We start from the raw sequence: 23330 nt of genomic DNA on the forward strand, positions 1-23330 counted from the left end.
GGTGTTCTTTCATAGTGTTAGTAATTGATGCGAAAAGTTACTGCATTTATAAAAGGGCGATTTTAAACTCTTAACAAATTTGACACCACCAGTCCATTCGTTTGATTTGTATTTCTTAGCATCATGTGTATTCTATGGAACTCTTAGGTCAATGAAATTGCACTGAGATTTACTCAAGTTTGTAGACCATGTTGCCTTACAAGTTTATAAAACATATGAGCCACAAGAGAAACTGACTCAGTAAGTTTTAAATGATTTCAACCCAAAATCAAGTCAATGAAAAGAGTGAAATTGTGCAGTCTACTCTAGGCCATTTCCTGACGGACAATATACTACACATGATCAGGCCTTGAATTTAATCTTTGAACACATTGAAAGTGCAAGGCCATTTTCAGTTTGAAAAGTGCATTTCCATAGGAAAATCTTGTAGTCAATGGGACACTTTTAAAGGGCACCAATGCCAAAATCAGGGGCAACAGGGGCCATGACTTTCGTTGCCTGCGTGTAAGTCCAGGCCTGCATGTTTTTTTTAACATACCACACTTAAGGCCGAGTAAAAAAAAAAAACATGTTTCACGTCCGGGTTTTTCAAAAAAAGGAGGAAGAGGGGCTTTTTATTTTTTATTTCAAGATGGCCGCCATTCTTTGTTAAAATATCAAATATCCATTGTTTTTTTTACTGCTGAAATACACAAAACATAAATGAAACAATTTAGTCGAGGCATTCAGACAAGACATTCAGATTGTTTTTGCTGAGATCATTTAAAATAACCCTATTTAAAAAAAAATAAAAAAATAATGTGCATAAAAAAATAAAATAAAAAATAAAATAAAAAAGGAGATGTAAAAAGGAAGCGGGCGGGGACGCGAAACATGTTTTTTTTTTTACTTGGCCTAATTAAGAATTTTCAAAGTAACATCTGCACAAGTTTATATTAGTGAGCCTATATGAGCAAGTTCGAGTGTGCACCATGGTTAACTAAAGGTTTACTATTTTAACTCAAACCCAGGCTGGTTGACCATTTGTTGACAACTTTCTCCAGAAGACGATCAGAGCATACTGATCAAAACATTACGTTGAAATCAATGGTTGTTTTCAGAACCACCCTAACTCATTTAGAGATAGTCATAACATGGTGTACCTTCAAATTTTCCATATTGATTACTTTGGTCGACCAATTGGAACCAGCCTCATGACCTTGGTTTCTATTGTGGTCCCGATAGCCTGTTCCATGCTAACATGTGTAATGGGCATAAGGGAACCAGCGACACTACAGCGAAAAGGCGGAAGGCAATGGAAGTGTTGAATACGCGTACCGATGGTTAACGTACAGGCTTCCGAGTGTGAGTGCGTCACTGCGCATTTACGTTGTTGGTCAGTTATCGACTAGATGTAGGCACTCAAACTTACTCTTGGTACTCAAAAGTTGAGCTAACAGTTGTTTTGTGCAAATCGTGCCTGTGAAATACAGTTGGCATGCAGCACGAAACGTTTTGTGGGAAAAGTGCAACTGTTTTTTGCAGGCTGTGTTATTTACCAACAAAAGTATTCCTCAGGCTAATAGGAGACTTTCCATCGCTAGGTGGCAGCAGACATACCGGGTAAATTTCCATTGTTTACGTAGTTCTGAACATGCGCATAATTCTGAGAACAATGGATTTACCCGGTAAGTCTGCTGCCCTCTATTGTCCCAGAAAGTCTCCCATTGGTACTGGTTTATTAAAAGTAAACAATATGATAATGTTATTGTTAAAATTTGTTTTTCAGATTATCATCAATCTTGTGTATACCCGTTAATCGTGTCAGTGGAAAATGTTGTATCTTCTAAAATAACACTCACATTACGAGCAACTTTGAAATGGTCAAAATCCTACTTAAAATAGCAAGGGTATACACAAAATCAATTACACGCTGAGATATGTTGTTCCACAGAGAATTGATGTGCGAGACACATGTAATTCTTTTGGCAAAACAATATTCAACCACTTCTTTTCATTCTTGAATATATTTCCGGTATCTAAAATATAATTCTGACAGAATTTGGACTGCAGTATGGTCCTTAGGCCTATAGTTGAAACAGAATCATTCTGATGTTATTATATTATTATTATTATTATTATTATTATTATTATTTATTCGGCACAAAAACACTAAAATAATACTTAATGGCCTGATGTTAGAAACATTATGTTTTGCATTGACACCATAGGCCCTTTTGGTTGGTAAAAAGTTTGAAACAGCTAATTCTAGTTTTTAAGTAATACTTTTACTAAGTACCAAAACCTGAATACTATTGTCGGCTGTATGGAAGTAAGGCTTTTATCAATGGACACTACTGACTTTTTTCTTGCACTTAATCTGAGCCTAAACTTTAAAAAGATCATTATATCATTCACACTTCATGTTTCATCCTATACCATACGTCCTTTTAGTTGGTAAGCACTTTGCTAATAGCTAATTATATTTTCTTAATCATTAAAATGAACAATGGGTACAAAGTCATTTTAAATTATTACTTCTTAAAAATGAAATAGCTATTAATGTTTTATCAGATTCGACCAACTAAAGCCCTTTTCGAAACAGCTTCGGCTTCGGCTTTGACTTTATTAGGCATCAGCCAGTATGAAGCCTTGGACCGAAAAAACACACCTTTTCAAAACAACTCTAAGCCTAAGCCGGAACTCAAGCTTGGTTTTGAGAAGGGCAATATATCTATTTATGTTCTATGTTGTACCATAGAGGTTATACGATTTTATTGCATTGTATTTGTCAAAACAAGACAGGAATTTAAAAGTGAGTTTTGGAGGAGTTACTAAAATTGTGAAAAATTTAAACATCATCATGTTGACTTTATTTAATGTTGTCAATCTCTGTTTACTTCTATTAACCATTTCATAGAAATGGTTCATAGAAATTAACCATTTCTACTTCTTTTTGCCAATGACCTAATGCTGTAATGCAAAATGTTAGCTGGGCCTCAATATTTCTACCAATTTCAGGCTAATTCTTTCTCAGAGTCACATTATTAGAAAATCGTACATTTGAAAAAGAAAGAAGATCAATTCCCAGTGTCAGTATGGTGTAACATTCCACCCCCACCCCCACCCCACCCCCACATACAGAAGAGGGGGATGCCCCTAAGCCCCGCCCCCGTCGGCACGTTATAATGTAATGTTATTTTTTGCAAACCGCAAGATACACACTATTTTCATTGCATTCGATGAGGCCTCAACACCGATGGTTAGTCATGCCGCATAGAGCACTGTGAATATAAGCGAACTAGATCGCCCAAAAGTTACAGCGCCCTCTATTGAAATACAAATTTATAATGTTGCAATTTTCGAAACGAGGCTGTTGAACTTGAGACTGGTCCCAAACCGAAGACTGTGTACAAAAGCAATGTGGCAAAGAGGCTGGTATCAGACATTTTAAGAGCAAGTCAAAATGGCGACAAGTCATTCGCTATTAATTTTCTTTGACATAAACAATTAACATTTTGAACAAAATAACGTGTATGGGAGTGTAAAATTTCACTCCATTCCATCATTATGGATACAGAAGATCTTCGAGGCCATCCAATTGACGAAAATGAGGTTAACCGAAGAACGGAATTGATAACAAATGCCGCTGAAAAGTACTTGAATGGTGAAGTGTCGGAAACAGACAACGCTACGACGGTCGAAACAGGTACGTTTTTGCATTGTAAATCGTGCACAAATTGAATAGGATAAAACGGCACATTTTATGTTCTTTCCTTGTTTATAAATGTGATGCCGAAGTCTTCTGGAATAGAACTAATGGAATAAATATGAAATATAGCACTTGTGCCTTTGTATACCAACATGTTACATGAGGTTTTTTTGGCGTGTTTGAAGAGAATGGAGATTCTGGTCCTGGAAATGGCGGGGACGGCTGACGGCGGCGGGCAAGGCATAATTTAATTTTTTTAAATATTAAATAAAATACTTTTTTTGAGATATAATGTCAACAGAACAGCAAACAAAACTGATGATTCACAAAATCCAACTCGGACTCGGAGTGGAAAGAGTGGTTTATTATCCGCCCAAAAGTGTCATGTTTATCCAGAACAAAATTGAAAATACCAACTGCAACTCTGTAAGTGTAGTGTAACTCACAGCAGATTCGGACAAACGTTGAGAATGACCCCAAAACAAAATGCAAAAATGGTGAATATGTTAAATATCCTGCCACCACGTTTTCACTCACTTTGGCAGAAATAAATATTTCATCTTGAGTAAATTAGATAGCCTACTGTTTTATTTTTAAAAATAGAAAAAGTGATTGCACCATACAGAAACTTTTCAAGAAATGATAACCCATGATAATAATATTTATTCGGGCAATCACATTTACAAGCACATGTACATACATTAAAAATATTTAAGAAAAAAAAGTAAAACAACAGTGGGGTGCCCAGGAGAGCATAAAAGTTAAAAAAATAACTGTCGCCAAAAGGCGTTTGTCTCTTAAAACCCTAAAAATACATTAAGGCAAGAGGCCAGATGGGGCATATAAAAAAGCACAGAAGATAATACAAAACACTAAACAATTTAGAAAGGCAAACAAGCATAGACATACACAGATAAACACACATAAAATGATATACGTAAAAAAAGGAAGTCTATACATCAAAATGGTTAAAGAGCAATACAACAAAATTCCGATAAGAATAAGGGGACACATATGAAATGACATTGTAAACAGGCAAGTAACTCTATCTAAGAGCAAAACTGCAGGGGGTGGAAAAAGTTTGAACAATTATAAAAATAATTAAAAAGCATAGAACATGATACAAATCAAGGAACAAAAAAGGCAAACGAGCAAAACATGAACTTTAAAAAGCCAGTCTATACATCAAAATGGTTTTTTAACCTTAGATAAAAAATCCTGTAAGGGGGCACATATGAAATCGTTAACAAGGTCAGTAGGCAAGTTGCTCCAGCCACGAGCAAAACGGCAGGGTATGGGAAATTTAAACAAATCGGTACGGGCTGATAAATGATGAAAAACAAGTTTATCTTTGTGTCTAGCATTAACCAAGATTTTGCATAAAAAGGATGACAAGGCACCTGTATGATTGTGAGCAACTAATTGTTTACATACAAAAAAGCAAAGAACAGATATTCTCTTCTATTACTTAGGGTGGAAAGCCCTGTTTCTATAAGCCTGCTATTGTAGGGTTGTTCCTGTCTCCTTTGATGAAGCATTAGCCTTGTGGCATACCTCTGAACCTTTTCTAGTTGAGTCTCGTGTTTAACACGATAAATATGCCAAACAGGAGAACAATAATCTAAAAGAGGTAAAACAATAGACTTGTACAAAGTGAGCAATGTTTTAGAGTTGCAGTCTCCCACAACATGACGAATAAAACCCAAAGTTCTATAGGATCTACCTGTGACAAAATTAACATGCGCATATCAGGAGAGATTGTTTTGAACAAGTACACCTAGTAGTTTAAGCTCAGTGACCTCTTGAATAAGCATATTATTTATGGAATATGAAGCCTGGTATGACCAGCGACGCATTCTAGAGATGGAAAGAAACTTGCATTTACCTGGATTCTAAAGGAGTAAATTTCTATTGGACCAGGCACTTATTTTGTCAAGATCTCTCTGGAGGGACAAAGTATCATTTTCTCCCTGAATTTGTCTATACAAAAAAGTGTCATCAGCATAGTGGCGAGGGGAGTTAGACAGCTGCATATGTAAGTCATTAATATAAATGTTTAAAAGCAAAGGCCCCAAGACAGACCCCTGTGGTACTCCAGTTGTGACATTAGACCAGCCTGATTCAGATCCGTGAAAAACTACCCTTTGTTTTCTCCCTGTGAGGAATGAATTAATCCAGCAAAGTAAGGAATCGTGGATCCCATAGGAATATCTGACTTTGTTTACAAGAATATTATGAGAAATACAATCAAACGCTTTACTATAATCAAGAGAGATATAACATGCACACATGACTTGACTTGATCCAGTGTTTCAGACCACTCCGTTATTGTATCAGCAAGGAGTGTTGCACAAGAACGGCCTGGCCTGAAACCATGCTGAAAATCATACATCAGACCATTCAATTCCAGATGGGAACGGAGATTATCAGAAACAATACTCTCAAGTAGCTTAGAAAAAACAGAGATGAGGGCAATGGGACGATAGTTGCCAATGTCGCTCCTGTCAGCCTGTTTGTGAATAGGGACAACATTGGCAACTTTCCAAGCACTCGGCACAATGCCCTGATCAAGAGAAAAATTTAAAAACTTTGTCAGATAGGGAGCGATCTCCATCACACACAATTTCAACATTTTAACAGTGACCCCATCCGGGCCGGCAGCTTTGCCAGCAGGCATTTTCTTTATTTTTTTAACCACATCATGAGTTGAGATTAACACAGAACCCATGTTAGGAATGTCCAATGTAGGTGAAGTAATATCGTTACCTGTGCTGGGTTTGGTAAAGTGGGATGTGAACCTTTCATTGAAAGCATTGGCTATTACAATAGGGTCAGTTGACATGAGACCATTGATTTTAAATGCCCTTACCTCAGCAACAGAACGTTTGTTTCGGATGTAAGACCAGAAACGCTTACCATTGTCCTTAAGATTCAATAAGTCATTAATATGCTTAGCTTTAGCAGATTTAACCTTATTTTTCAATCTGTTCCGAACAGAGCAATATTGACCCCACAAGTTCTCACCAAGTTCATCATTTGTACATGTTCTTACTCTGTGAAAGCACTTCCGTTTCAGTGAGACAAGTTTAAGAATGTCACTTGTGACCCAAAATTTCCTGCGTTTACGTTGACTTTTGCATGGTATGCTTGCATTGACACAAGAAAAGAAAAGGTTCCATGTGGCATCAACACCTCCAGAGTAAGCTGTGTCCCAGGGGCAACGTCTTACCAGCTCACGTAGATACGCAGTGTTGCACTTGGCATAAAGATAATGCCGATTCATTGTTCTAGACATGACCCGTGGAGACCCGCGAATGCAGAAACTGATCATGGAATGATCAGATGTGGAAAAAGGATCATGAACAGAAATGTTAGTCACTTTTGATGGATTCGTTGTAAAAACCAAGTCCAATAAGGTACATGTACATGTAGCACGATTGTTAGGCATGGTGTGAGTAGGATCATTGATGAGTTGATGGAGTCCATGGGCAGAGGTGAAATTTTTCAACTGAAACAAAAGAGCGTGGTCTTCCATCCAGTTTATATTAAAATCGCCCATTATGGCGATATTAGCATACTGACTTAAGTTCATGGCGAGCAAGGCATTTTCGAGACGATCCAGTGATGTTGCATCATGAGGGGGTCGATAATAAGAACCACATAACCATCTTTCGCCTTTGACGATACATGTAGCAAAAACACACTCCACCATACAATATCGAGGCTGGGATGAGTGATGGTACTAGGTTGAAGGTCGGGTGATATGCCAAGAAGAACCCCACCACCTCTTGACTGACGATCTTTACGGAAGATGGTGTGATTCCCACTGATGGTTCCATCAGGGACTGATGAGTCAAGCCATGTCTCAGAAATAGCAATGATATGGATATGGTTTGTCTCAAGCAGGACTTCCAACTCGGAAAGTTTGTTCTTGATACTCCTAGCATTCATGGATACACAATTAATACTTGTCTTAGACGTGAAGGTTGAAGACATTGGTGAAGGTGGCAACGTCTCAATTGATGTATCCCCCGTATAATCAACAGATGAGAGGTTTAGAGTGTTCTCAAGTTCAAAAAAGAGTTGGAGAAATGAGGCAACTCAATCGAGATACATGAGCGGCACATCCAGGTTTGCAGGTTAGACACATTCAGGATGGATTCACAACTGGCGTGGCACCAAAGATTACAAGTGTTACACTGGAGCTCTGCTGATTTCTCTTAACTGGATTTGAACATGCCGTGCAGGGGTGCTTTGCAGGGCCTGGGTTTAAGTGAATATCACCACTCAGTAACACGCAACTGGATAAGTGAAAGGTGCCAGATGAATTCACATAATAGGGAATCGGCCTACCATGGAACTGTCTTTTAAGTTTAGATGCACATTCCACAGTCTTCATAGTGTTTGAAACACAGGATTGTTTGATGGCAAGATGCATAGGGAACATGGAGATCAGTATGCAGACAAATAAATACATACCAATACGAGTGTGTGGAACAGCCATCTTACCGTAGAAAAAGGTATATTACTCAGTTCCAGAAATTGTCCATAAAATGTCTCCTTGAGTAATTTCAGAAAAACACCAACAATAGAATCCAGTGCTAGCCCCGGGCATAGCACTATCCAGAGTGATAGATGTAAATGGCAATACGGTTGATATTTCGGTCGAGTTGGTTACTGTGGATCACAAGTCACAATTAGTTCCATATATCCAGCACATGAACAAAATGGCTGCCAGTAGACTGCATGAAGTTAACAACAAATCGTCTTGATGCCATCGTTATCATAGGTTCAGGTTGCCCAACCGCTCTACACATACATGTAAGAGTGGTTGGTTCCCCTCTTTGAACTTTCGAGGTTGGATGATGTTTCTTTGACTCATTTGAATGTTGGCATAATAATGCACTAGTGATTAGTACCAAAAATCAATCATTTTATAAATGGTTGAGCATAACCAACGGCAGGAAACTTTATTCTCAGCTGATCATGATGAAGTTCAAAGAGAACCCTGACATTTAAAGAAGACGGACCGTAGACAACAGGAGGGTTTACAAGAACCAAAGGCTAACGAAATGTGCACATCATTTATTTCAATATTTTTGTTCCAAACATTTACAAATGTTAAGTTCGTTGGGCCCAGTACCTTTAAAACAAATGCTCATAAATTTGGGTCGCACTAAATACCGACAACTCACGACCCCTCACAACAACTCACGACAACAATTTTTAAATGCACTTTAACAGAACACTTGAACATAAGTCAACCGTAAAATGTATGCACAAGAGTCATATGCACCCAAATCATTTTCAAACTGTTGAAAAATTTGTATTTTTAATTGTAAAAAAGGTGTTTTTTTACCCGAATTTAGTAACGAACGGTAACATCCGCCATGTTGTCTTTCGACGCACTTGGACGATTCTATTATACTGCAGGGGTGATAAGTACATGTATGCAAGATGATTATTCAAAATGTATTTCATTGAGTTTAAAACTATATTATATCTAAGTTTCCCTTTTAAACTTCGAATTCCAGAGTGGCGGCTTAGTTACTAACAAGAAAGAAAAAATCAGCAGCTAAAACCAAAACGAAAAAATAAAACTCAGCCCTCAGAAATTACCTTGCCCCCTGCAGTGTAATAGAATCGTCCAAGTACGTCGAAAGACAACATGCTTATAAAGAGTACATTCTGAAGTCCTAAATCACATTTCTTCTTTGTGTTTCTTTGTTTTGCTGTCCTCTTAGACCGCGTTCCCACTGGATCCACAAAGATGTGAGATTTGGATCCCGCAACAAGATTAGTTGCAGGCGTGAAATCGCAGTCGCGTTCCCACTTGAGTATGATCGCGCATTGATCCCCCTTTTTGAGAACGGAAGTGGGTTCAAAAGAACACTGTTTTGTTAGCAAATTGCGGGGTCTGATCGCCCTTTGCGTTCCCACTAGACTTTTGATCGCCCATTAATCCAAAAGGGCGATCAGATCCCGCTTTAATCCTACTCCCTAGGAGGATCAAAATTGCACGGTCATCATCCTGATCGCCCTCGCGTTCCCACTGGAGCCTGTTTCTCGTTGATCGCCCTTTGATCGCCCTTTTCGGGGTCTTGATCGCCCTCTTCTCGAATTGGGAGATCAATGCGGGGTCCAGTGGGAACGGGGTTGTTACATGTATAACAATGTTCCAGCGTTCTGTTATGTACAAACGGTTTTGCTGTCCTAAATCACTTTTCTTCTTTGTGTTTCTTTGTTTTGATGTCCTCTTATAACAATGTTTCTGTTCTAAAGAGGTGATTTGCCCAGTCTCAGCAATCTTGATACAAGAGTTAATTGATAAAAGTATCTACAATCCACTTAAAAACAAAATGAGGCAGAAGAGGCAATCTACATTGTACATGTACTCTACGCACCTGTTCATTATTTTAGTGGCCTTCAAAATGTTCCCACATTTTGGTCAAAATTTATTTAAACCAGTCATTTATTATGCATTATGCTTTTGCCCCACATGTATACATTGTACAAAATACTTTGACCAACTACATTAGATATGCGCATAATTATGTTCTTCATGTAGTGCAAATGATACGTCTGGCATGTCTGGCTGCAGAGTTGGCATGTAGCCATATTTTCCCTTGAATCACTACAGTATAGTCAACATAATCAAAATAGGCATCTCTGTTGTACAATATTACTACAATGAAGAGGACCTTTTGCGAAATACATGTATGTAAACTTTAGGCAATTCCCACAAAGTATGTTTTCTTTTTCTACTGTTTATTTACTATACTTTTCATAAAATTTATACGTAAACATACACATTTTTAATACATGTAGATGTACATGTACAGTGTGTATCGTTAACTTTGTACACACACATACATGTAATGACAAGAATAAATGTTTGGGGGTCATGAGCGTCATTGCATGATGGATTTGAACATTAATCCTTACAAGAAGTTGCTACATGTATTATTGTTACTATCAATATTATTATTATTAACCATTTTGCATGTTTTGGGTTAGTATTCCCCAAAATATTTGGATAAAAGCCTGAATTGACAAAAGGAAAGAGTTAAGGTTTGCAAAATAAGCACTGGGATTTTTTTCTGAGCTCTGCATAATGTAATATGTATTTGCTGTACTAGACTTGGAAAAGCTGAGTTTGCATCATGTTCGTGAAGATTATTATTAATTAAGCGTGCCACTCGTGCTCAAAGAAGGATTGGAGATTGAGCTTGTGCAATTGTACCTAAAACAAGCATTAAAACTTGTTGTTCTTTTCTTTTCTAATTATTTACAGGGATGGCTCAACAAGTATTTAATACTTATTTCTGTTTTCTTACTATTTACAGTGATGGCTCAACAGTTGTTGACAACCACTCCATTGGAGATGGGACTGCAGATGCACAACATTACCACAGACGTCTCGTAAGTAAACCAGTCTCTTAACAGACCCTATGCGCGAGAAAATAAGGTGCCCTCGCCTGGAGGTCAAGAGACAAAATCATTGGCCATCCTTCCCAAGTTAACGCAGTGCACTGTTTATTTGTGTGTATACATGTACATTTGTACATGTATGGACCCTTCCAAAATTGTTGAATGTGTGACTTGCACAATCTAGGCCTTTAGTGATGGTACACGTACTGATGTACTTGCTTGGTTTCTGGTTTCATTAATTAATTTTTTTATTTTTTTAAATTGAGGCTAAGGTTTTATTGTCCACATACAGAAATTTAGCTTCCATTGGCACATAAGAATAATACAATTGTTGGTTTAATGCCAAGTTACACACATTTAAAAGGACATTGATCGCCCTCTTCTCGAATTGGGAGATCAATGCGGGGTCCAGTGGGAACGGGGTCTTACATGTATAACAATGTTCCAGCGTTCTGTTATGTACAAACGGTTTTGCTGTCCTAAATCACTTTTCTTCTTTGAAATTTAGCTTCCATTGGCACATAAGAATAATACAATTGTTGGTTTAATGCCAAGTTACACAGATTTAAAAGGACATTGTGGTTTTAAAATTACATGTGGTTTGTTCCTTATTATTCGTATAATGTAAGTGTTATTACACTGTACATCATACTGGCTTCCGTTAAAGTTCACTCATTTTTATTTTTTGTTATCTTTTCTTTCTCTCAATCTTCTGAATCTGTCGCTTCTTCTAATTAGACAAGACAGAAAGAAGAGAGACTCGCATAATGAGATCGAACGGCGTCGGAAATGCAAGATCAACATCGGCATCATTAAACTTGGTGATATCATCCCGATATGTCAGACAACCAAAATGGTAAGCACATGTAACTCTCTCAGTCTCATTTTCGTTCCAACTTTAAGGATTGCTGCAATCCCAGCCTTGTGAAAATAAAGATACACTTAAAGGGAAGGTACACGTTTGGTAATTGCAGACCTGCCAACCTGTACGCATTTTGCGTACCATGCACGCATTTTCACCCCTGAGTACGGTGGTAGGAGATATTCTGCAGAACGTACGCAAAAAGCTAAATCTATATCGCGGTGTTTTAAAACTGCAGCTCGAACGGACAATTTTGTTCTTAATTTAATCAACTGTTATTCGTTCGACCCCAAGTGCAAAAACAACAGATCAAGAACACCCCACATCTGAGTGATCAATATGTGCTTCGATAAAAAAGAGGTTGTGCTTAGAATTATTTTTTTAATTCTTACTCCCGCTGGAAAACTAATAAACCAATGCGTAACAGAGGGGTAGGGAATGGCGCATACATGTACATGTACCAGTTCGGTCAACCTGGTATATTATGCATGGATGTACATGTACATGTACGTTCACACAACGCACGTGTTCGGCTCGAATTCGTTCGGCGTCGCCGTGTGTTTATACTATGCAACATGGACGCCGATCGAAGGCGAAGTGTCAGTGATGGGGGAAAAAGTACTCCTCCACCCGGAAAAAAGAGAATGCATGCTCCGAAGAAGTTTCTTCCTCAACGTGGAAAATAAAGCATTTTGCACAGTGCACGTGTGCAGTCGGCAGTGCATACACTTCATTTGATTTAGACATCTCACTCAAAGAGCGGCAACAGTTTAGGTCAGGAGGTAGTCATGTTATTATTTACGACACGATTTTTCCCAACTCCCAAGAATTTGGGGAGAACAATGGGAATTTAATGGCCTGTAATCTTTGTATAAGCCTGATAAGGGAAACAAATGATGAATTGAAGCATGCCTGAATTGAAGTGGAACTGGAAAACTCTACAGTGGGCTTTCGTTTGTCCGCCAAAGATGGCAACCAAAGATGGATACCAAGTTATAATATTTGCATGCCGAGTTTAAGTTACTAATAATTTAGGAACATTGTTCAACAGAGCTTGTCAATGAAATTAATATATGTTATGGATCAGAAATGTGTCAAAATGGGCTCACCGCCCGTAGGGAAACCCCTGCTTATTCCGATCTGTGCTGATTTTATGCTGTTGTAGATTTACTAATGCGCACAATAAAGGTGGTTTTATTATTATACTTAATATTAATTCACTTGAATTTAATTAATTGCCCGTTTTTTATTGTGAGTGTACGTACCTTTTTTGTGTCATTTCTCATTCTATGTTTTTGTAATTTCAAATTTACAGTATCTTTTTACTGGCAAAACAAGCAATGCAATTTGACCTTTGTGATAATTGCCATTTTTAATAAACTGCAAATTGACTGAGTTGGTAAATTTTAAATAATTTGGGTTTAAACAATGAAAACATTGACTAGAGCAGGATTTGAGCCAGCGACCTGCGATTTTATAAAGGGGCACTCCAGGCTTAGCTGTATCAAGTTTTCTTATTTCAACCCCAAAAATTCAAAATTAATGTACAATTGTTAGCTTGACTTGTGCAGCTGCTTGCTTGTATAACTGTAGACTTGTGGCAAATAGTGTTCATATTTTTACAAAAATTGTGAAGCACCGAGTATTTAGTATACAGACTACAGTGCCTCAAAATTGTATGGATAATATTCTTTATCCCTTAAATGCAACGTAAACATCTATTAATCAAATTGTTATTATTATTCTTACTTGTAGAGCAAGAATCAGATACTGGAGCAGGCGTGTCTTTACATTGATGAACTCCGAGAACAGAAAGAGAAACTCCTCCTGGCAAACACCTCCGACCCAGAAGGTAAGAGCTCGTAGATCAGGTGGTCAAAATTTACACCGGACTGTGAGGCCAGTGATTTTAGCGTCAGGCCAGTAGCACCCATTTCAGACAGGCAAACACCAGAGTTACGCCGATCCAAATATATTAGGAGCAACTCTAGTCAGTTTGAACGCCTGAAACAGTCTATCTTTCGACTTCTAGTGTGTCAATTCACTCCTTACTGTTTCAGACGTCAAACTGTCCATGTATGTGCTTTATGAAGAAATTGGTTCGGCGCAACTCTGAAGCGCCTGTCCGAAACGGGTGTGAGCTCTTGTTCAGACAAGTCTGGCAGTCTTGTTTTGAATTTTTTAAATGTACCCTTAAAATGCGTACAATTTGTTGAGATGTTCTCTGACTCAAACCACAATTAAAATCGAAAGTCATTTTCTGTTTTATTCTGCCGGACTGAGAATTACACTTGGTGAAGTTCTCAAGCTTTTCATGAGGGGGGTCATACCACTGCAACAGGAAACTTGTTGTGATAATTTTACCTGCGCTGAAAACTTTAGCACTGACCAACGTTTCTTGTGCTTTGATGTGTTGTTTTATTACAAAACATGTGAACATTTTTATGGTTTTGTAGTTAATGCTCAAATTGATATTGTATCATGTTTTTCTGAATTCTTTGTTGCTTTTTAACTGGCCAAACCATGTTGTTTGTCCTATATTACAAATAATGTGCAGTCGTTTGATTTTGTTATGTTCATGTTTGGAGCTACAGGTGTACAATGCAGATTTTGTTTTTTTCAACGATGGATGGTTCTGCGACAGTATAGTAGTTTTCAGCCAAACATTGTCTTTTTCCGCAAAACGCAGACTTATCCCAAGAACTGTTGTAAAAATTAAAGGACGACCGTCCTTAAAAGCTAACGCATGCGCAGATGATCCAAATGTCATCATTACCATCGCAGAACCATCCACCGTCGAAAACAAAAACTCCCATATATTTTAGTGCCAGTGTGCACATACACACATTCACATTTTGTTTTCGTCCAGTGACGTGAACAAGCAAACAACATGTACTTTGTTGAATAATTCTTTGTTTATTTTATACTGTGTTCAGTAGAAAAATCAGTAGGCCTAAACATGTATTTGCAGATATTGGTTTAAACCGACTAACCCATTTTGATATTAATCTGTCCGTTAGACATGTAAGAATATTGAAATTGTTAACTCTAGCAATTTTTGTCTTATTGTGTTGTTCTTTACTAATGAATACTTAATAGTTTCTTTTTAAGCCTAGACTATTTTCCTCTTCTTGTCTGACTTTGGCCTATTCCCAAATAGCATTTGTGGCTATGGCTAGACTATCCAGTTAACATTTGTTGAAGCATAGGCTGTCCTAGCAATAGTCAAAGACGTAGCCAGAGCTGCCAATTGTTAACAGCCTTTGCCCTAGTCCTATTTTAAAGAAAAAGTTTGTGTTTACTAAGTGTAGAAATGTGTAGTTAGAGTTAAAATTGTTTAGTACACTGTGCAGTCCCTAAAGATACATGTTCATGTAAAATTTATATGTCAATGTGTAACTTTATAACTTGCCATGAAATGATGAAGAGTTTCACAGTAACATTTCAATGACATTCTGTTTTTTTTTTTATCCTTTTCAGCCGCTGAAGAAATCAAGAAACTTCGGAAGGAAAACGAGAAATTGAGAGCGGAGAACAAACGCAACCAGGAGATCATCCAAGACATGGAGTCTCATCCCAATGGGATGGTAGAGCAACCAAAAGTTACTTCAAGACACTCCAGGAAGTCTGACAGAGGGAGCAGTGCGTCTGCCACGAGCAAAGCAGCTGCGACGGCGCAGACGAAGCCACACATAACCTACTTGCCAGGAGGACCTAATCAAGTCACAGTCGCCGTCCAAGGAATGAACCAGATGCAACAACCTCACGTCATCAGTGGCGGACAGACAACACTTGTTGGGAACCTTCAGGGCACCCCAGGTGGAATGGCCATCCTCCAGCCTAATCCCAATGGTTCGGGGTATATTCTTGTGCCGGCTGTGAATAAATACACAAGCACATCGATTCCTTCCCAGCAAATTTCCAATCAAACTTCAGTCGTTGTGAGCATGTCTGGTAACCAGGCAACCAATCAAGTTGTCATCGGCAACCAAGCCTCGCAGCCAGTGTCGCTAAGTCAGGCCAGCATCGAAGGAAGTGTTGTTACGACCCAGGCGCAGATGACGAGCGGGCAGCAGGTGGCGCCACAACAGCAGCAGTCGACACAACTCAATACAAGCATCTCTGATACAACCACAGCTCAGAGCACAATGGTGACCCAGGCCGTAAACACACCGATAACAACACCAGGGAATCAGAATACCGTCCTGGTGCAGAGTGGTAACGTCCAGGCACCTGGTCAGGTCCAGTCAGTGCGATACATCGTACCACTCGTACAAGGTGCTGGACAGAGCGGAACCACCCAGTCAGGTAATCAAGCGATCATGCTGACCCTTCCTGTTCGCCAAGGACAGAATGTACCTATTCGCATTGCCCCATCATCAGCTGCGCCCTCAACTCGTTCCTCGCAGCCTATGATCTTGCCCCAGCCTGCCTCTGGTGGTACCAGTGTTAACGCTCAGATAATGCAAGGATCTGAAAGCACAACGAAATCCAAGAAAAAGTCACTGACAAAGGTCAAAAGTATTTCAGAGACCGAAACCGAGCCTTCACGTACAGGCTCGCCCTCCATGAGCCAGACAGCCGGTCAGCAGCATGTAAATATGGCTACTCCACCACCAGGCGGTGTAGTTCGTCTACCTGTCGCTGGAACAGGTGCTGAGACCAGTAACATTATCGTCAACTCACAAGGCCAGCAAATTGTTATGCAGAAGCCACAAAATCAAGGAATGTCGCAGAATGTCATGCCGATGCAGATAGTGCAGCAGAGTAGACCAATGACGACGCAGAATCTGGTCTACATTCAACAGAACGGGCAGTTGATTCCTGTGATTCTGCAGCAGCAGAGCAATCAGGCAGCAGCGGGTTCTGGAACACAGCCCATCATGCAGCCGATCCAACAGCAGCAGCAACAACCACAACAAACGGGTGTCAATCAGAACTATGTGACTCTACCCATCAATCAGTCCGGGAATAGAGTCTTACAGACCAGCAACGGGGGACAGTACATCATGTCCGGCCAAGGATTTCAAAACACTATGCCTGTGAATACTCAACAGGGTGCTCCTGCAAACACAGGTGTGAGCTTCACACACCAAGCAAGTCCAAGCACCATTGTGACAGGCCAAGGTGGAGGCTCTTCGCAGCAAAACATTCTTCATGTCCTGAAACAGGAGCCTCAGTCTGTTGACGACCAGAAGGGTTTTGTAACTCCTGGGGAATCCAACATTCTAGCTCCGCTCAACGTACTTACGTCAGGGCAGGAGTCCTCAGACCGTAACGAAGATGACATAGCAGATTATTCAAACGACAGAGACAACGATATCCTTGCCAAAGCAGCAGAGTCTATCTTCTCACCGAATTCGATGGAGGAGAGCTCTCCATTGCTGAATTTCAGCGACATCTCAGGGTCTGGAGTTGACATCAAGCCTAACATAACCCAGCAAAGCATAAACAGCGCTGGTATGGTGACCTTACAGTCAGGTTTATCAATTCATCAGCAAAACCTGGGCCGTGAGTTGCCGACCAACTTCTCTACCCCTCTGCACAATGTGGTGTCCACCTCTGACGACACGATAGATACGTCAACGCACCATCATGAAAAGCACAAGCCCAAGAAGAAAAAGAAAAAGAAAAACAAGGAGAAGGACAAAGAGAAGAAGAAACACCACCATCATCATCACAGCCACTCCTCCAAAACTGGAACACCAACCGACGAAGCCGTACCAATGAGTAAGTCAGGTGATGTGTCTCTTGAGGGATCACCTTGTGAGAGAGCTAACATGATCGCAGAGTCCTTGCTACAAAGCTGGATGGAAAAACCAAATGCTACAGACAAGGAAGTAGACGGACCTGGATCAACAACTCTAACATCAAACTACTCAACCGAAGCTCTAATAGCTGGCAACTCAACAAACCTGCCGATTGTCTCATCTGCCAACAGCATCGCTGTTTGTGGCTCAACAGACTCAACCCCAACCAATTCAAGTAATGCTTTTACGTCGTTTCCATCCTTCAATTTCGGAAGTGATATACTGAGCAGCTCAATGAGTGTCAGCGGTCTACCTACATACATCGAAGAAGAGTCAGACTTTCAAAAGAACGACAGTGGAGTGAATTCCTTAAAAGAATTGACAAATCTTCGAGACTCCATCACCTCTCTGAGTGGTGGACAGTCTGTTGTCCCTCAACAGCAAGGTGTGGATTCCGTATCAAATCTTAACTCTGAGCAACCTGTAGCGCCTGCTAACAGCATCCATCCAGGTGCAGTTATTGCACAGAGTGAGGCCCCACCGGTTTCATCCACGCAAAGCTTTATGTTAGACTCGCCGACAGTCAGTCAAGCTTCAGTGGCGACATCGGACAGTAGCGCGGCCGGTTTTGTCTCACCAATCCCGAGTATTTTCTCCATCAACTCATCAATCCCGGAGAGCGGTGTCCAAAAGTCTGACTCGCGCACAGCTACCCCTGTTGCCAATGAGAGTGATCAGGATTTAATATCAACTCAGGTTGTACAGCAATCAGCGTGGATATCCCACCACTCTAAAGCATCAGAGCTTGCCCGTGGATTGCAGCCAGCCAGAACTCAGACACAACCTCCACCGTCCAGTGTTACTACCCCTATTCAGATGCCCGTGCCATCGACATCTTCAGACGTGAGCCAGCAAGGAGGGTCTGGGCTGTTTTCTCCACTTTGGCTGAGTCCTTCGTCCTCTCTCGGCAGCAAGCAAGCTCCCACATCACAAACACCGAGTCAAGAATCACCACCTCTCAGCTTCAGCCGTGAAATGTCTGAAGGTTCGTTCCCATCGTCAGATCCGATGCAAAACATGGGAGACACGTCTTCAAATATTCAACAAGAGCAGCCCCAACTAATGGACTTGAACAAAACTGCAATGCCAAGTCTGCAACATCTGCCAACAAGCGGGAGTCACGTTTCCCAACTGGAACGTCCCTCCATCTTAGACGTTACACCAACGGTGACTGCCATGGGTAATCTTGATTCACCCCATTCTTCAGCAGATTCATGTATTTCCTGGAACCCTAGTAACATGAACAGAAGTCACAGAGTAGATGACCACGGAGGAATTGGTAGAGGTACACCCGAATTTCCAAACCCCCTGCCAGCTCAAACACGGCCTGGAGGAATGGGTCGAAGTACACCTGAATTCCCAAACCCCTCACCAGCTCAAGCTAGGACAGGAGCAATGGGTAGAGCCACCCCTGATTTCCCAAATCCCTCGCCAGTTCAAGCTAGGACAGGAGCAATGGGTAGAGCTACTCCTGAATTCCAGAACCCCTCGCCAGTTCAAACTAGGACAGGAGGAATGGGTCGAAGTACACCTGATTTTCCAAATTCCTTGCCAGCTCAAACACGGCCAGGAGGAATGGGTCGAATCACACCTGATTTCCCAAGCCCTTCACCTGGTCAACCTAGGACGGGAGCAATGGGTCGAAGTACACCTGATTTTCCAAATCCCTCGCCAGTTCAAGCTAGGTCGGGAGCAATGGGTAGAGCCACACCTGAATTCCAGAACCCATCGTCAGTTCAAACTAGGTCAGGAGTAATGGGTCGAAGTACACCGGATTATCCAAACCCCTCGCCAGTTCAAACACGGACAGGAGTAATGGGTCGAGGCACACATGAATTCCCGAACCCCTTGTCAGTTCAAATAAGGACAAATTCAGAGCTCCAAGGCCCAACAGAGACTCTACTGCAAGAGGCGCTCGAGCAACCCAACACAGCAACCCAGAATAATGGTGGTAGTGTTGACAATATTGGTCTCCAAAACCTCATGTCTTTAGCGGAAAGTACGGCAAGACCGAGAACTGAAACCATCAGTTTGACAACACCAACACCTTTGATGTCTCCTCCGGGACGATCTCCAGATAGCGCATCAAATGCAGGAAAAAAATCCCAGCCTGGAAAGACATTCTCCATTAAAAATCTCCACCGAACCCTGACCTCGGAGATTACAGAGTCTCCGAAGAGACCTAAAAGTCCCTCTCCTGTCGAGGAACCACCCCAGAAGCCCAAATCAGTAGAGAAAACCATTCCCCCGCTGAAAATAAAAATCCCCAAGAGCAAGCGGAAGTCCAGTTGCCAGAAGGAACAGCCTGAGAGGCCTGTAAACAACAGTGAGGTCAAAATGGTTAAAGGGGCGCCCCCAAGCGATATGGATCAGATTGGAAAACGAGAGCTGAACCCAAATCTGATTGATAAGTATCCGTGGTTGGCGGAAGGAGAAGAGGATGGAGATGGCAGTCAGGCTACAGCTGGGGAGTACAACCAGTCCAGGGATAAACACTCCTTCAGTGTACAGAATATCTCTCAGAGCTCACAGCGTAGCGGCCGTAAGGATTCCAGTCTCGTGATGACAATCCAGAGGAGGGAAAACAGACAAGTTGTGAAGGAGAAGCCGAAAGCTAGCAATCCTTCATCAGCGGCGGTGACGTCTTCGCAATCACCTGCCCAGGTGCATTCCCTCTGGAACCCGTCCAATAATGAGGGATATGGTCGTCCCAATGTTTCCCGAACAGAAAGCTCAACGTTGTATTCCTCTCATCTTAACGATGCGCCAGCCGGGATGAGAACCAACACTAATGTGACGAGTTCATCTCCAGTAGTTCAGCACAATCAACAGCTTCAATCTCAACCTGTTGATGTATCGCAGCAATTCTCTATGCCCATGAATCGAGAGCCAAACCCAGTCGTTCCTCCTGTCGTCGAGAAGGCAAAAACCAAGAAGCCGACCCGCAGGGGATCAAATAGCTCTAGTCATTCAATAAGGAGTAGTTCGGAGCCGGACTGCTCCCCCATGCAGCCTTGTATCAGTGAACACTCCTCGCCTTCGGGATTCCCAGATCTCCAGGTGCACAATCTAACGTCGGATTCTCAGCCTGGGCAGACAACTCAGACAAACAGCATCCGCAGTCAGAGGCAGTCTCCGGTGATCAACGTCCCCCACCAACAACCGCAGAGCAGCAGCAACGTGCCTGATCCCAAGCGTTACCCATTCCAGCAGAACCAGAACCCCATGTTTCTTCATCACGAAGAGTCACGTCCAGGTTCTAACCATGTTTCAAATTCCTACCAAAACTCTTTCCAGAACTTCATGCAGACTGCAAGAGGAACAGATTTTCTTGGGCAGTCAACAGACCCAACAGACCCTATTGACTTTAATCTGAATATGTTTGATAACCAGAAGCAAAACCTAACAGATCAAAATGTGATCAATGCCTCTAGGGACTCCAGACAAGAGGAAAGCAGAGGAATAAATAGACAGGTGCACTCACAGCCGTCCTACATCAGCCAAAGTGAAATGGCGCAGGTATCAGATCCGTCCCAGGAAACGCAAAATAAGAGCGTCATCTACACCCAATCAGACATGAGTCATTCTGCCCGCTTCGGAACAACACAGACGCAGTCGATGAATGTCCAGCAGCATGGTCAAGCAGTCAAGAGAGTATCAAACACGCCGGCTCAGAGCAACCCCGCAAAGCGTGCCAGCATACACCACAATCATCATAGTTTACCGCACATGCCACCGCAGGACCAGCAGCGACAGTCCAACATTTCTATGGAATTGCATCACGCGACGAGTGTCGCCGATACCAGGACGACGACACATTCCATGCATCAAGCCATGGTGTCCTCGCATGCTACGACCATGCGCAGAACCAACCCAAATGAAAGAACGTTAACGAGCGCCCAATCTCAGAGGCAGACCTTTGAGAGTGTGCAGAGTGCTCCCAGATTCCAGGAGGGCTCCACGAAGGGGCGGAAACGCGGTGGCCAGAGCTCAGAACAGTTTTTCCATGGTTTAAGCCAAGGGCAGAGTATTGACAGCTCTTTACGGCATATAGATGTCAGCGGTCAAGAGCAGTCAAACTGGCCTGGATTCTCGACGCAACGAACCCCTGAATCCTCCGAACCTTTCCTTCCGTTGTTCTCCTCCTCGGGGATGACTCCTAGTCAAAATGCGCCTTCATCGTCCACGAATGCCTCAATTGTGTCAAGTTTATCCCCATCCACATCCCGTAGGTTACGTGGGAATGAACTCCCAACCTACTTACCTCATTTGCCGGGGCCTATCCTCCCAAGTCCGACGCAGTCAAATAAGTCCCATCAGAACCGCAATGAGTCAGACATTGGACCTCCTTTCAATGCTATGTTCGGACCTGGAAGACCTGGAACCATCCCAATGAATGTCGCACCTAACTTTCCTGTCTTCACCGAGCACCAAACTCCGCACACCTTCAACGTTGGCAAGACAGCGCAGATCAGCGGCGGGGTCAACGTTCCCCCACCTTTCAACTTCAGCCTGTTCAACGACCAGCACTCGCAACCCGGTCACTGCAGCGATCCGCCGTTAATCCCAGCTATGCACCTCCACAGTAACCCAACACTCCAGATGGAAGATGGAATGGCACTCCGAGGTAATGTAGGAGCGAGACATCCGCAGTCCTTTGGTAATAATGTAAGAATTGACAGTCTTTTATCACAAGGGGCACCGCCCGATGGTCGCCCATTCAAAGTTGGCATGCCAATGGGTCCTCACTACCATTCAACGTTCCCATTCTAAGAAGAATTTTTTATCGTAAGGTCTCAACCCAAGAGTGGTTATTATGCAAACTTTATGAAAATATCCAAAACTACCTATTAGCAAAGCAGAAATCCTCAGAATAACAGAAAGTTAAAGTCTCCTAAAAGAAAAGTAATTGTGTTTATTTTTCATGGCCTGCTTTTCAGACTATACAGGCTGAAGCTCTTTAGCTGAAAAAAGATCTTTGAAACTGAGGTAGCCTTTTCAAACATTGACAAAAGCAGTCAGCTTACCAGTGTGAGCATTGCACACTCCAATGGAGAAAAAAAACAGTGAGCATTGCACACAAAATTCAGGTCTTTTTTTCCAGAGTTAGCATTGTGCACACAAGTGGACCAAAATAGTTTGGTTTAGCCTATACCAGAGTGAGCATTGCACACACACAAAACACTAAGATCGCAGGCTACATGTAGTAAACTTAAAGGAACACGTTGCCTTGGATCGGACGAGTTGGTCTTTGAAAAGCGTTTGTAACCATTTTTTATAAAATGCATATGTGTTAAAAGATGTTGTCAAAGTAGAATACAATGATCCACACAAACATGCCTCGAAATTGCACTGTTTTCCTTTTACATTGTCGACTAACACGGTCGGCCATTTATGGGAGTCAAACTTTTGACTCCCATAAATGGCCGACCGTGTTAGTTCGCACAGTAAAAGGAAAACCACGCAATTTCGAGGCAAACTTGTGTGGATCATTGTATTCTACTTTAAAAAAGTCTTTCCAACCATATGCATTTTA

At 41.5% G+C, this 23330-nt stretch overlaps 1 protein-coding gene across 2 annotated transcripts; it reads left to right on the top strand.

Annotated features, from left to right (window-relative positions):
* The first annotated feature begins 3455 nt into the window (after window positions 1-3455).
* On the top strand, window positions 3456-23073 carry LOC117301409 (mucin-3A-like). 2 transcript variants are annotated; one of them, XM_033785376.1, is made up of 5 exons: window positions 3456-3688; window positions 11038-11113; window positions 11861-11978; window positions 13740-13836; window positions 15465-23073. In XM_033785376.1, the coding sequence occupies exons 1-5, from the start codon at window positions 3550-3552 to the stop codon at window positions 22565-22567; spliced, it is 7533 nt and encodes a 2510-aa protein (XP_033641267.1). In that variant the 5' UTR covers window positions 3456-3549; the 3' UTR covers window positions 22568-23073. The 2 variants fall into 2 exon arrangements, with proteins under 2 accessions (XP_033641267.1, XP_033641268.1); XM_033785377.1 differs by having other exon boundaries at window positions 11870-11978.
* The last annotated feature ends 257 nt before the right edge of the window (window positions 23074-23330 follow it).

The sequence above is a fragment of the Asterias rubens genome, chromosome 17 (assembly GCF_902459465.1).
Source record: "Asterias rubens chromosome 17, eAstRub1.3, whole genome shotgun sequence".
Taxonomy (NCBI): Eukaryota; Metazoa; Echinodermata; class Asteroidea; order Forcipulatida; family Asteriidae; genus Asterias; species Asterias rubens.